The sequence below is a fragment of the Pan paniscus genome, chromosome 20, assembly GCF_029289425.2.
Source record: "Pan paniscus chromosome 20, NHGRI_mPanPan1-v2.0_pri, whole genome shotgun sequence".
In the NCBI taxonomy this organism is placed as follows: Eukaryota; Metazoa; Chordata; class Mammalia; order Primates; family Hominidae; genus Pan; species Pan paniscus.
In genome coordinates, this window is record NC_073269.2 from 62,462,260 (window position 1) to 62,475,186 (window position 12,927).

At 50.1% G+C, this 12,927-nt stretch overlaps 1 protein-coding gene across 2 annotated transcripts; it reads left to right on the top strand.

The window, feature by feature from the left end:
• The first annotated feature begins 1,357 nt into the window (after positions 1 to 1,357).
• GALP (galanin like peptide) lies at positions 1,358 to 12,740 on the top strand. 2 transcript variants are annotated; one of them, XM_057300596.2, is made up of 6 exons: positions 1,358 to 1,412; positions 2,509 to 2,634; positions 6,046 to 6,094; positions 7,605 to 7,685; positions 8,570 to 8,647; positions 11,012 to 12,740. In XM_057300596.2, exons 2-6 carry the CDS (start codon positions 2,548 to 2,550, stop codon positions 11,065 to 11,067), a joined length of 351 nt encoding a protein of 116 aa, XP_057156579.1. In that variant the 5' UTR covers positions 1,358 to 1,412; positions 2,509 to 2,547; the 3' UTR covers positions 11,068 to 12,740. The 2 variants fall into 2 exon arrangements, with proteins under 2 accessions (XP_057156579.1, XP_063455783.1); XM_063599713.1 differs by lacking the exons at positions 6,046 to 6,094; positions 8,570 to 8,647; positions 11,012 to 12,740 and having other exon boundaries at positions 1,389 to 2,634; positions 7,605 to 7,899.
• Positions 12,741 to 12,927: the final 187 nt, after the last annotated feature.

Consider the following 12,927-nt stretch of genomic DNA (forward strand, 5'->3'; position numbering starts at 1 on the left):
CGTCCCCTCTGTCCCTTAGACAGCAAAGGGCAATGGCAAGAGTAAAACCTCTTCCAAGGTTCTTTCCTCTGGAAAGCAGGTGATGTCAGGGCAAAGAGAGAGAGCACTGCAGAGACAGATAGATCAACACACATGACAGGAGAGAGACGCAGCAACGACACACTCCTTATTCGTTCACCCAACAAGTATTGAGTGAGCTCCGGGCACTGTTTTAGGGGCTGCTGTGAGGTTTCTCATCTTTGGTGCTATTGACTTTCGGGGCTGGGTCCTTCCCATCGGGGAGGCCTTTCCTGAGCACTGTGGGAGGCTGAGCCGCGTCCCTGGCTTCCACCCACGAGATGCCAGGAGTCCCTCCCAAGTCCCAAGTAAAGATGTCTCCAGCCGGGCGCGGTGGCTCACGCCTGTAATCCCAGCACTTTGAGAGGCTGAGACGGGAAGATCACGAGGTCAGGAGTTCAAGACTAGCCTGGCCAACATAGTAAAACTCCGTCTGTCTCTACTAAAAATACAAAAAATTAGCCGGGCGTGGTGGCGGGTGCCTGTAGTCCCAGCTACTCGGGAGGCTGAGGCAGGAGAATGGCATGAACCCGGGAGGCGGAGCTTGTAGTGAGCCGAGATCACAGCACTGCACTCCAGCCTGGGCGACAGTGCGAGACTCTGTCTCAAAACAAAAACAAAAAAAACGAACAAAAAAAACTGTCTCCAGACTTGGTCACATGTCCTGGGGTGAGGCTGGGGCAGCATTGGGGCAGAGTCACTCCTGGTTGAGAGCTTCTGGGCTAGGGACGCAGCCATGAACAAGACATAGTTGACACCCCTCATGGGGTCTCCTCTAGCCAGGGTGGTAGGTGGGGGGCGGGGAGATAGACAACTCACAAGTAAACAAATAAACAGGGTCTACCGTGCAAGACAGAAGAAATGCAACTCAGCGAGGGAGCTGCAAAGGCTTGGAGGGATTGATGGGGGCAGAGGGGACAGGGCTACGGAGACACCAGTGGCAGGTGGAGACAACCAAGGAAGACACAGGTCAAGGCCCAGACGCAGATAAGAGGGAGGGAGGGAGCGCTCGAATAGCTGCAAAGCCTGGAACACAACAGCTGGAAGATAAAGGGGCACAGAAGGAGGGGGAAGGGCAGGGTCTACCAGGGGAAACCAAGGCACAGCAGCATTTCCCGCGATGAGGTATGTGTTTTGACCTCACAGACCAGCGTTTGAAAGCCCCTGGAGTGGATGACTGTTCCCCCACCTCCATCCTCTTCACTCCCTCTCCCTCCCTTCTTCTAATCCCCTCCCTTTCCCCCCTCCCTTCTATTGTCTCCTCAGAAGGCATAAAAGCTCAGGGGGCGTGAAAGAGTCCAGGTGCTGGAGCGAGGAGCCAGAGAGAGCTGCGGAGAGCTGCCAGCTGCACCGGGGTGAGAGCCTAGGCCAGGAGGGCAGAGGGGTGGCTGCCAGCTGCACCGGGGTGAGAGCCTAGGCCAGGAGGGCAGAGGGGTGGCTGCCAGCTGCACCGGGGTGAGAGCGTAGGCCAGGAGGGCAGAGGGGCGGATGCCAGCTGCACCGGGGTGAGAGCCTAGGCCAGGAGGGCAGAGGGGCGGATGCCAGCTGCATCGGGGTGAGAGCCTAGGCCAGGAGGGCAGAGGGTTGGAGGGAGTGAGGGGCTCCTGGGAGAGTGATGGGGGGCTTGAAGGGATGGGGATAACAGGAGAAACCCCAGCATTGGTGGCAGGGAAAAGGTGAGGGGCAGGTAAGGGGACGGAAAGGTTTGAAGATGGAGTGGTGGAGGCAGTGGGGCAGAAGGCATGGGCGCTGGGGGACCAGGTCGGCCTGATCCGATGATGGGGGAAGGAGAGGCTTAATTCCCCCGGAATTCTCAATTTTTTTTTTTTGAGACAGAGTCTCACTCTGTTGATTACAGGCGGTGGCCCATGCCTGTAATCCCAGTACTTTGGGAGGCCAAGGTGGGTGTATCACTTGAGGTCAGGAGTTCGAAACCAGCCTGGCCAATATGGTGAAACCCCATCTCTACTAATAATACAAATATTAGCTGGGCATGGTGGTGGGTGCCTGTAATTCCAGCCCCTCGGGAGGCTGAGGCAGGAGAATCACTTGAACCCAGGAGGCAGGGGTTGCAGTGAGCCGAAATTGTGCCATTGCACTCCAGCCTGGGCAACAAGAGAGAAACTCCATTAAAAAAACAAACAAAAACAAAACAAACAAAAAACAGTAAGGTAGGAGAGATGGCAGGTGAAGGGTTCTACCTGAAAGAAAATCATCGCAGAGCACAGGGCAATTTCTGGAGGTGATGAATAGGTTTTAGTTCCTTGGTTGTGGCAATGTTATGGTGGTTGCTTGCACATGTCCAAACTCCTCAAGATGTGTACATTAAATATGCGCCATTTTTGTATCTCGATGATGCCTCCATAAAGCTAAAAATTAAATTCCTCTGTCCTTATCGGAAATGCACCTGGCCCCCGCTTCGGAAAATGACTGGCCGCTCTCTCCTTGCAGCGTGTTCCGCAGCTGTAGGCACCTGTCGTCCTGCCTTCGATGGCTCCTCCCTCCGTCCCCCTGGTCCTCCTCCTCGTCCTCTTGCTGAGCCTGGCAGAGACTCCAGCATCCGCACCTGCCCACCGGGTAACGCCTCCCTAAGTTCCTCGGAAACAACAGTGTCCCCAAATCCCTGCCCTCTGGGAAGAGTTTTTAAAAATGCTTCTGGCTTGTGTCAAGGGTCCTGGGGAAGAAGCTCAAATCCTGAAAATATGAGAAGAAATATTGGGTGTCTCTACTAAAAACACAAAAATTAGCCGGGCATGGTGGCACGTGCCTGTAGTCCCAGCTACTCAGGAGGCTGAGGCAGGAGAATCGCTTGAACCTGGCAGGCAGAGGTTGCAGCGAGCCGAGATTGTGCCACTGCACTCCAGCCTGGGTGACAGAGCGAGACTTCATCTCAAAAAAAAAAAAAAAAAAAAAAAGAAGAGATGGGGTTTCACCATGTTGGCTAGGCTGGTCTTGAACTCCTGACCTCCTGGCTTCAAGTGATCCACCCGCCTTGGCCTCCCAAAGTACTGGGATCACAGGTGTCAGCCACGGCACCCAGTCTGGGACGACACTTTGAAAACCTTTGATCACACACCTCCACAGCATGGGCTGTAGAGGCTGGGTTGAGTTTGAAATCCGGGATCTGCGACTTTCTAGCTGTGTGACTTCAGTCACATTGCCTAACCTCTCTGGTCTCTGAGTGGATCTTCTTTGTCCAATTCCAGCACTGTGAGAGTTAACAGTTAACTCAGATGGCAGGCAGCTCTCATTATTTAGCCAAGAGGATTAAATAATTAAGAGATGTTGGTCCAGGGATACACAGTTTCAGTTAGACAGGGGAAATAAACTAAATCTCTGGTACAGCATGGTGGCTGTTGTTCATAACAATGTGTTGTATACTTGAAAATTGCTAAGAGAGTAGATGGATGTTAGGTGTTCTCACCACAAAAAAGCTAAGCACATGACGTAATGTAGAGGGTAATTACCTTGATGGAGTCACTCCGCAGTGTAGCCGCATTTCCACACGTGTTGTGCACCATGCCTGCATTTAAAATGCAGTTTTTTTCTAACCAAAAAAAAAAAAAAAAAAAAAAAGAGGCCAGTCCCAGTGGCTCACTCCTGTAATCCCAGTACTTTGAGAGGCCAAGATTAGAGAATTGCTTGAGCTCAGGAGTTCGAGACCAGCCTGGGCAACATAGTGAGACCCTCCATCTCTTAAAAAAAAAAATTAACTAGGTATGGTCTTGCGTGACTGTAGTCTGAGCTACTTGGGAGGCTGAGGCATGAGAATTGCTTGAACCCAGGAGGCTGAGTTTGCAATGAGCTGAGATGGTGCCACTGCACTCCAGCCTGGGCGAAAGAGCAAGACCCCATCTCAAACAAAAACAAAAACAAGAAAAGAAAAGAAAGAAAGAAAAGAAAAGAAATGCTAACAACAACAACAAAAAAAAAAAAAAAAAAAAGAGACGCCGGCTTGGCATTCAGCTGCCCTGAGTTGGGATAGCAGCTCTCCTCCAGGTGCTGGCTTGGTCTTTGGCAAGCTATTTGTTTCTTTGAGCCTCCTTTTTTTCTATATAACTAAGGGATAACGGAATCCATCCTATAGGGATGTTCGAGGAGTTTTGACAAGAGCTAATGGGTGTGGAGGGTTTTCTCAGCGCTTGGCGTTGTGTGAAACCCGTGATGTGAATTAGCTAATTCTACCGCACAATCCTTTGCAGTTGGTTCTATTTTGCTACTTCCCATCTTACAGAGTGGAACACTGTGGCTTAAATATTCAGTGCACATCCTCCTTAAGAGTCTGGAATCTACCGGCCGGGCACGGTGGCTCACGCCTGCAATCCCAGCACTTTGGGAGGCCGAGGAGGGCGGATCACCTGAGATCAGGAGTTTGAGACCAGCTTGGCCAACATGGCGAAACCCCCTGTCTCTATTAAAAATACAAAAATTAGCTGGGCCTTGTGGCAGGTGCCTGTAAGCCCAGCTGCTCAGGAGGCTGAGGCAGGAGAATCGCTTGAATCCAGGAGGCGGAGGTTGCGGTGAGCCAAGATGGCACCACTGCACTTCAGCCTGGGTGGCAGAGTGAGACGCGAGACTCCATCTCAAAATAAATAAATAAATAAATAAATAAAGAGTCTGGGATCCACCTGGGTTTGAGTCCCAGCTGTTCTTCTTAGTGTGTTGCAATTTGTTGCAATTTGCCGAATCTTTCTGGGCCTCAAGAGCCTCTTTCTTTCTTTTTTTTTTTTTTTGAGACGGAATTTCGCTCTGTGGCCCAGGCTAGAGTGCAGTGGCGCAATGTCAGCTCACTGCAAGCTCCGCCTCCCAGGTTCACGCCATTCTCGTGCCTCAGCCTCCCGAGTAGCTGGGACTACAGGCACCCACCACCATGCCCGGCTAATATATATATATATATTTTGTATTTTTAGTAGAGATGGGGTTTCACGTGTTAGCCAGGATGGTCTCGATCTCCTGACCTCGTGATCCGCCAGCCTTGGCCAAGAGCCTCTTTCTAATGAAGCTAATAGCAAGTTTACCTACTAGGGTTGTTGGAGGAACAGCCTCTTTTTTTTTTTTTTTCTTTGAGACAGAGTCTCGCTCTGTCACCCAGGCTGGAGTGCAGGGATGAGATCATAGCTCACTGTAGCCTCAAACTCCTGGGCTAAAGTGATCCTCCCACCTACAGGTGTGCGCCACCCTGCCTGGCTAATTTTTGTATTTTTTGTTTTGTTTTGTTCTATTGAGACGGAGTCTCACTCTGTTGCCCAGGCTGGAGTGCCGTGGTGCAATCCCCACTCACTGCAATCTCCACCTCCCAGGTTCAAGCAGTTCTCCTGCCTCAGCCTCCCAAGTAGCTGGGATTATGCCCAGCTAATTTTTTTATTTTTAGTAGAGACGAGGTTGGCCAGGCTGGTCTTGAACTCCTGACCTCAGGTGATCCGCCCACCTCAGCCTCCCAAAGTGCTGAGATTACAGGCGAGAGCCACCACGCCTAGCCTAATTTTTGTATTTTTTGTAGAGGCGAGATTTCGCCATGTTGCCCAGGCTGGCCTTGAACTCCTGTTCTCAAGCCATCCTTCTGCTTCGGCCTCCCCAAATGCTGGGATTACAGCATGAGCACCACCCCCAGGCTTAACATATCTTTAAAGGGTGCAACACCGTATTGCTGGCTGTGGGCATGATGTTGTGCCATAGATCTCTAGGACTTCTTCATCCTGCATAACTGAAATTATACCTGTTGAAGAACAATTCCCCATTTCTCCTTCCCCCCAGCCCCTGGTAATCACCTTTCTCCTCTCACAACAGAACGCTTTAAGCTTTCTTTCCAGGCCAGTTGGCTTTGTCTCAGGAAGTCCCCAATTTCCTCATCGGTGGAATGGGGATTGAAATGAACCTGCTCCACAGTGCAGTGGGAAAGTCGTATGATGACCCACATCACCCTGGGCCTGTGGGACGCCTGCCTCCCTTTCTGTCTGCTTGAGTCTTGATTTCTGCATCTCTCTCCAGGGACGAGGAGGCTGGACCCTCAATAGTGCTGGCTACCTTCTGGGTCCCGGTGAGTGAGGCTGCGCTCAGCTCTCCATCCCTGGCCTGAGTCTGCCTGGTTGCTGCAGGCAGTGAGTTTGTGACTTGTAAAGACGCTCACCCACATTCACTGAGGCCGTGGATTTATTTGCAGATCTGTCTGGAGGGTTAGTCTAAGCAGAGCGATGGGTGTGTGGACTCTGGAGCCAGAGCCTTGGGCCCAAATCCCAGCTCTGCCCCTTGCTTGGTTTGCAACCTTGATCTCTCTCTCTCGCTCTCTCACTCTTTCTTTCTTTCTTTCTTTCTTTTTTTTTTTTTTGACAGAGTCTCGCTCTGTTGCCCAGGCTGGAGTGCAATGGTGCGATCTCAGCTCACTGCAACCTCCGCCTCCTGAGTAGTTTAAGCGATTCTCCTCCCTCAGCCTCCTGAGTAGCTGGGATTATAGGTGCCCAACACCACGCCCGGCTAATTTTTGCATTTTTAATAGAGATGGGGTTTCACCATGTTGGCCAGTCTGGTCTCGAACTCCTGACCTCAGGTGATCCACTTACTTTTGGCCTCCCAAAATGCTGGGATTACAGGCATGAGCCACCACACCTGGCTGCAACCTTGATCTCCCTATGCCTCAGTTTCCTCATCTGTGACAGTGGGTGTAATGATGGCCCTTACATCCTAGAATGTTGTGAGGATTGAGTTATTAATAGAACAATAGCTGGCGTGTAGTGGGTGCTGTATAATGATTAGCTGCTATTCTTTGTCTCTCTCTCTCTTTTTTTTTTTTTTTTTTTTTTGAGATGGAGTTTCGCCTTGTTATCTAGGCTGGAGTGCAATGGCGCCAATCTTGGCTCACAGCAACCTCTGCTTCCCGGATTCAAGCAATTCTCCTGCCTCATCCTCCCAAGTAGCTGGGATTACACGCATGCACCACAATGCCCCACCGGCTAATTTTGTATTTTTAGTGGAGACGGGGTTTCTCCATCTTGGTCAGACTGGTCTTGAACTCCCAACCTCAGGTGATCCGCCCGCCTCAGCCTCCCAAACTGCTGGGATTATAGGCGTGAGCCACTGCTCCTGGCAACTTTTTTCTCTTTTCCTCCATTTGTCTCTCCCCATTTCTCCAGTTGCATCTTCCCTGGGCAATAGGTGTGCCCATGGCCACGTGCTGCATAGTGAGAATTACATCCATAAAATACCGAGACTCCCATGGTGCTCAAGGTTGGTTTCAGTTTGAGCTTCATTCAGGGAAACCCAGGCAGCAGAGACAGTGTGGCAGGAGCAGAAAGAACGTGAGATGTGGACCCAGACCTAGGTGGCTTCAAGCCCCATTTCTGCCATTAGCAGCAGGGTAATTTTGAGCAAGTGACCGCTTGCAGCTGCACGATTTCCCCACCGGTAGGTAGGGACGGTCAACACGCACCCCGTCCGACAGACTCGGTGGAGGCGCTGCGTCCAGTGAGCCATGCCGTTGAATTGATGGATTATGTGTTTCTTCAGTTCTACTTAACCGACCACCTGGTCTTGCTCTCTCCATCCCTACCCAGTCCTCCACCTTCCCCAGATGGGTGACCAAGACGGAAAGAGGGAGACAGCCCTTGAGATCCTAGACCTGTGGAAGGCCATCGGTGAGTGAGCGGGGAGTTAGAAGTCTTCTCCTGCGCCCTCCTCTGCGGGCTCTCTCCTGGCTTTGGAAACTGGTAGATGTGAGCTCCGGCCCTCACCCTGCCGCTTACTATTTGGGGGTCCTTGGGCAAGTGATGCGTTTCCTTCAAGCTTCTGGGCTGTCACCTGGAGCCCCAGCTTGCTTTAATGTTCTTTTGTTACCAACGTGAAATTCCGAATCCCGTTTGAACCACGGGCCCCGTATTTTCTCTTTGCATCAGACCCCACAGAATCCCTCCACTTTGAAATGACATACATGGAATAATACCATGATTTAGTTGTATGACTCAGTGAGAAAATGCACATTAATTTCCTAGAAGTGTCTGGCATATGGTAGAAATGGAATGGTTTGGCTGGGCATGGTGGCTCACGCCTGTCATCCATACTCAAGCCTCCGAGTAGCTGGGATTACAGGCACCTGACACCACACCCAGCAAATTTTGTATTTTTAGTAGAGATGGGGTTTCACCGTGTTGGCCAGGCTGGTCTTGAATTCCTGACCTCAGGAGATCTGCCCCCCTCAGTCTCCCAAAGTGCTGGGATGAGCCATCGCGCCCGGCCTTATTTATTTTTTAAACTTTTATTTTAGGTTTGGGGGTACATGTGCAGGTTTGTTATATAGGAAAACTTGTGTCACGGGCGTTTGTTGTACAGATTACTTCCTCACCCAAGTACTAAGCCGAATACCCAGTGGTTATTCTCTCTGCTCCTCTCCCTCCTCCCCCCGCTACACCCTCGGGAAGGACCCAGTGTCTCTTGCTCCCGTCTTTGTGTCTGTGTGTTCTCGTCGTTTAGCTCCCACTTGTAACTACGAACGTGTGTGTGAATGTTGTATTTTTGTTTCTAGACGGGCTCCCCTACTCCCACCCTCCACAGCCCTCCAAGAGGAATGTGATGGAGACGTTTGCCAAACCAGAGATTGGAGGTAAAGCCAGGAAACACGGAAGAGAGACACCGACAGGAGAGGGGGAACAAGGATGTGGCAGGCAGAGCTTAGAGGGTAAAGGAAGAAAGGAAGGAAACTGGAACCAACCAGGGACCTCCTCACCTGTAACCACAGCCACTACCCCGACCACTCAGCCTCGACCGTGAATCCCCATCCTGGCCTCGACTGCTCCCTTCACCTCGATTCCTTCACTGCGAATCCCACCTCATGTTCCAACTCTCATTTCCCAGCCTGCATCTAGCACTTTTGCAATTAGGACCCCACACCCAACCTTGATCTCCCCCAGTATCACCCCCTCAAGCTTAGCCTCAGCTACAACATTGACGTCAAATCTCTCACTTTGACCTCATGGTTCAATTTCATTTATTTATTTATTTTTTGGGGATGAAGTTTTGCTCTTGTCGCCCAGGTTGGAGTGCAATGGTGCGATCTTGGCTGACTGCAACCTCCACCTTCTGGGTTCAAGCGATTCTTCTGCCTCAGCCTCCCGAGTAGCTGGGATTACAGGCACGCACCACCATGTCCGGCTAATTTTTGTATTTTTAGTAGAGACGGGGTTTCACCATGTTGGCCAGGCTGGTCCTGAACTCCTGACCTCAGGTAATCCACCTGCCTCGGCCTCCCAAAGTGTTGGGATTACAGGTGTAAGCCACTGCGCCTGGCCTCATGGTTCAATTTTAACATCAACCTCTCTCCTAAATAAGATCTTTATTTCCAGCATTCATTCTATTTTTTTTTTTTTTCTTAAGGAGTCCCTCTCTATTGCCCAGGCTGGCCTGAAGTGGTGTGATCTTGGCTCACTGCAACCTCTGCCTCCCGCGTTCAAGCGATTCTCCTGCCTCAGCCTTCTGAGTAGCTGGGATTACAGGCGCCCGCCACCACATCCGGCTAATTTTTGTATTTTTAGTAGAGACGGGGTTTTGCCATGTTAGCCAGGCTGGTATCCAACTCCTGATCTCAGGTGATCCGCCCGCCTTGGCCTCCCAAAGTGCTAGGATTACAGGCATGAGCCACCACGCCAGGGACCGTTGTATTGTTCACTGCCTAGCACAATGCATGACGCATAGTGGGTACTTGGTAAATATTTGTTAAACGAATGAATTAAACTATGCAAACACAGCCTTCAGCTGCCACCTTCCCACCCGATCATGAGCTCAGCAGATGCCCAAACCCCAGCTTGTCCCACCTTCCTTTAGTTGGATGTTCGCCCCAACCCCATCTCCTTCTTCAATCCTTTTTTTTCTTTTTTTCTTTTTTTCTTTTTTGAGATGGAGTCTCGCTCTGTCGCCCAGGCTGGAGTGCAGTGGCGCGATCTCGGCTCACTGCAAGCTCCGCCTCCTGGGTTCTCGCCATTCTCCTGCCTCAGCCTCCTGAGTAGCTGGGACTACAGGTGCCCACCACCACGCCTGGCTAATTTTTTGTATTTTTAGTAGAGACGGGGTTTCACCATGTTAGCCAGGATGGTCTCGATCTCCTGACCTCATGATCCGCCTGCCTCGGCCTCCCAAAGTGCTGGGATTACAGGCGTGAGCCACTGCGCCCGGCTCCTTCTTCAATCCTAACTCAATTCCTGGAGACGCCATGTCCTTATTTCAAGAGCACTAATTCATTTCAAAAGCATGTACTGGACAATACTGGGTATGATACGCTCCCTGAATTCACTAATTTCCATCCTCACCTCGATTACATTCTGACTCTTGAAAACACCCACCATCACCATGTGCCTTCTTAAAATGTGGGCGGAAAGGGAGAATATGTGGGCAGATGAAAGTAGAGAGAAGGGGCCGGGCACGGTGGCTCACGCCTGTAATCCCAGCACTTTGGGAGGCTGAGGTGGGCAGATCACCTGAGGTCAGGAGTTCAAGACCAGCCTGGCCAACATGGTGAAACCCAATCTCTACTAAACATACAAAAATTAGCTGGGTGCAGTGGCTCGCACCTGTAATCCCAGCACTTTGGGAGGCCGAGGCTGGCGGATCACAAGGTCAGGAGATCGAGACCATCTTGGTCAACGTGGTGAAACCTCGTCTCTACTAAAAACCCAAAAGTTAGCTGGGCGAGGTGGCGGGCGCCTGTAATGCCAGCTACTTGGGAGGCTGAGGCAGGAGAATGGCGTGAACCTGGGAGGCAGAGCTTGCAGTGAGCCGAGATTGTGCCACTGCACTCCAGCCTGGGCGACAGAGGGAGACGGAAAAGGAAGGAGAGAAGGAAAAGAAAAGGTTGTTGGATCTTAGAAGAACTAAAGAGATCTTCCTCCCCAGTTTCATTCCCAACCTCAAGAACCTGGTTTGGGGAGTGATAGTGAGAAAAACCATTCAAAGTTTACCTCTTTCTCTCCCACAGATCTGGGCATGCTCAGCATGAAAATTCCCGAGGAGGAAGATATGCTGAAGTCATAGAGGTCTTCAAATCCCTGTTCCTATCCTTCTTCTCCAGCTCCTCCTGCCCCCTCTGAAACCTTTTCTAGGTACCCTATGCTGAGACTAAGATCCTGAAGTTAAATACCCAGGTCTCATGAAGACATTATAAAGCATTTGAATTATTCTAAAAAATTTCTGGAGTTTCTTAGGTTTTATTGATTCATCCTTGAAATCAGTATAACGTGTTATTAATGGAACCAATAGTAATTCGAGGACTAGTTGGGAGATTCTGGGGTAATCAGGGAATATTCCTGCAACACATTTAAAGGAATTGTGTTCTTTTGGAATCATCCCAATTATAACACGAGCTATTGCATAATACAAATAACCCTCTTAAGTCTGAGAGTCTGTGTCTTTATTTGAAAAGATTCTTCAAAGTGCGTACTTACTCCTCCATATTCTTTCAACCCACATGAGTCTCCTCGAGAAGTGAGGAGAGGCAGTTTGGAGCAGAATGGAGAGAATAAAATGTTTCTTGTCAAACACTCCATTTTTTCCCTTTTAATTAGTCTGGGAATTTTTTTAGGGGTAGCAGAATCCAGGATGATGGGGTCAGGTGTGGGACTGGGAAATCCAGGATGACAGAATCAGGTGAGGGACTGGGAAAATATAACCTATTGGAGGCAATCCATTTTGGATTCTTGTTTTGCTGAAAGTTTTACTTTCATTTTGGGTTTGAGGAGTCACAGGAAAAAGAAACCACAGTGTTACACTGAGGCAGGGGAATCGCTTGAACCCGGGAGGCAGAGGTTGCAGCGAGCCGAGATTGTGCCATTGCACTCCAGCCTGGGCAACAAAGTGAGACTCAAAGTAATTAATGACCAAAATGAGTGACTGAGACAGTGTCAGTCTCCATCCATCGAGGTTTATGAAATCGGCTGTGGGGCACGTCCAGGGAAAGGTGAGCCACAGACACCTCTGTGGCTGTTTTTCTGAAGTTTTCAGGATATTTACTATTTATACATTTCCTTAGACGGGGGCAGGCGTAGAGGCAGAGGGGTGGGTAGGTGGTGAGCTGAATGGTTAAATTCCTATCAGTCTTTAGTTTGTGCCCAGTAAATCTACATTTTAAAAAAATATGTTTCTATTTTTTATTTATTTATTTAATTTAATTTTTTTTTTTTTTGAGACGGAGTCTCGCTCTGTCGCCCAGGCTGGAATGCAGTGGCGTGATATCGGCTCACTGCAAGCTCCGCCTCTCAGGTTCACACCATTCTCCTGTCTCAGCCTCCCGAGTAGCTGGGACTACAGGCGCCCGTCAACATGCCTGGCTAATTTTTTGTATTTTTAGTAGAGACGGGGTCTCACCGTGTTAGCCAGGATGGCCTCGATCTCCTGACCTCGTGATCTGCCTGCCTCGGCCTCCCAAAGTGCTGGGATTACAGGCATGAGCCACTGTGCCCGGCCTATGTTTTTATTTTTATTTTTTTGGAGACAGAGTCTTACCCTGTCACCCAGGCTGGAGTACAGTGGCGCAATCTCAGCTCACTGCAACCTCTGCCTCCCGGGTTCAAGCAATTCTCTTGCCTCAGCCTCCTGAGTAGCTGGGATTACAGGCGCCTTCCACCATGCCTGGTGAATTTTTGTATTTTTAGTAGAGACAGGGTTTCACCACGTTGGCCAGGCTGGTCTTGAACTTCTGACCTCAAGTGATCCACCGCCTTGGGCTCCCAAAGTGCAACGTTTTACATAAGATAAAGTGCATGTTTGAAGGCAAAAAAGGGAGTAAAGGGAGTAGAGGAAGCATCAATTACGTAGACATCTTTGGGTAGGTGGAGGAATGACTGAGCTCATCTTATCTTTGTTCCATGCCTCAGAAGATAAGCTAGTAATGGACAT

Coding starts and splice junctions, on each gene's coding strand:
- GALP (XM_057300596.2), top strand. CDS start 2,548: ATGGCTCCTCCCTCCGTCCCCCTGGTCCTCCTCCTCGTCCTCTTGCTG. Junction 7,686..8,569: donor AGACCTGTGGAAGGCCATCG/GTGAGTGAGCGG, acceptor TTTTGTTTCTAG/ACGGGCTCCCCTACTCCCAC. Junction 8,648..11,011: donor TGCCAAACCAGAGATTGGAG/GTAAAGCCAGGA, acceptor TCTCTCCCACAG/ATCTGGGCATGCTCAGCATG.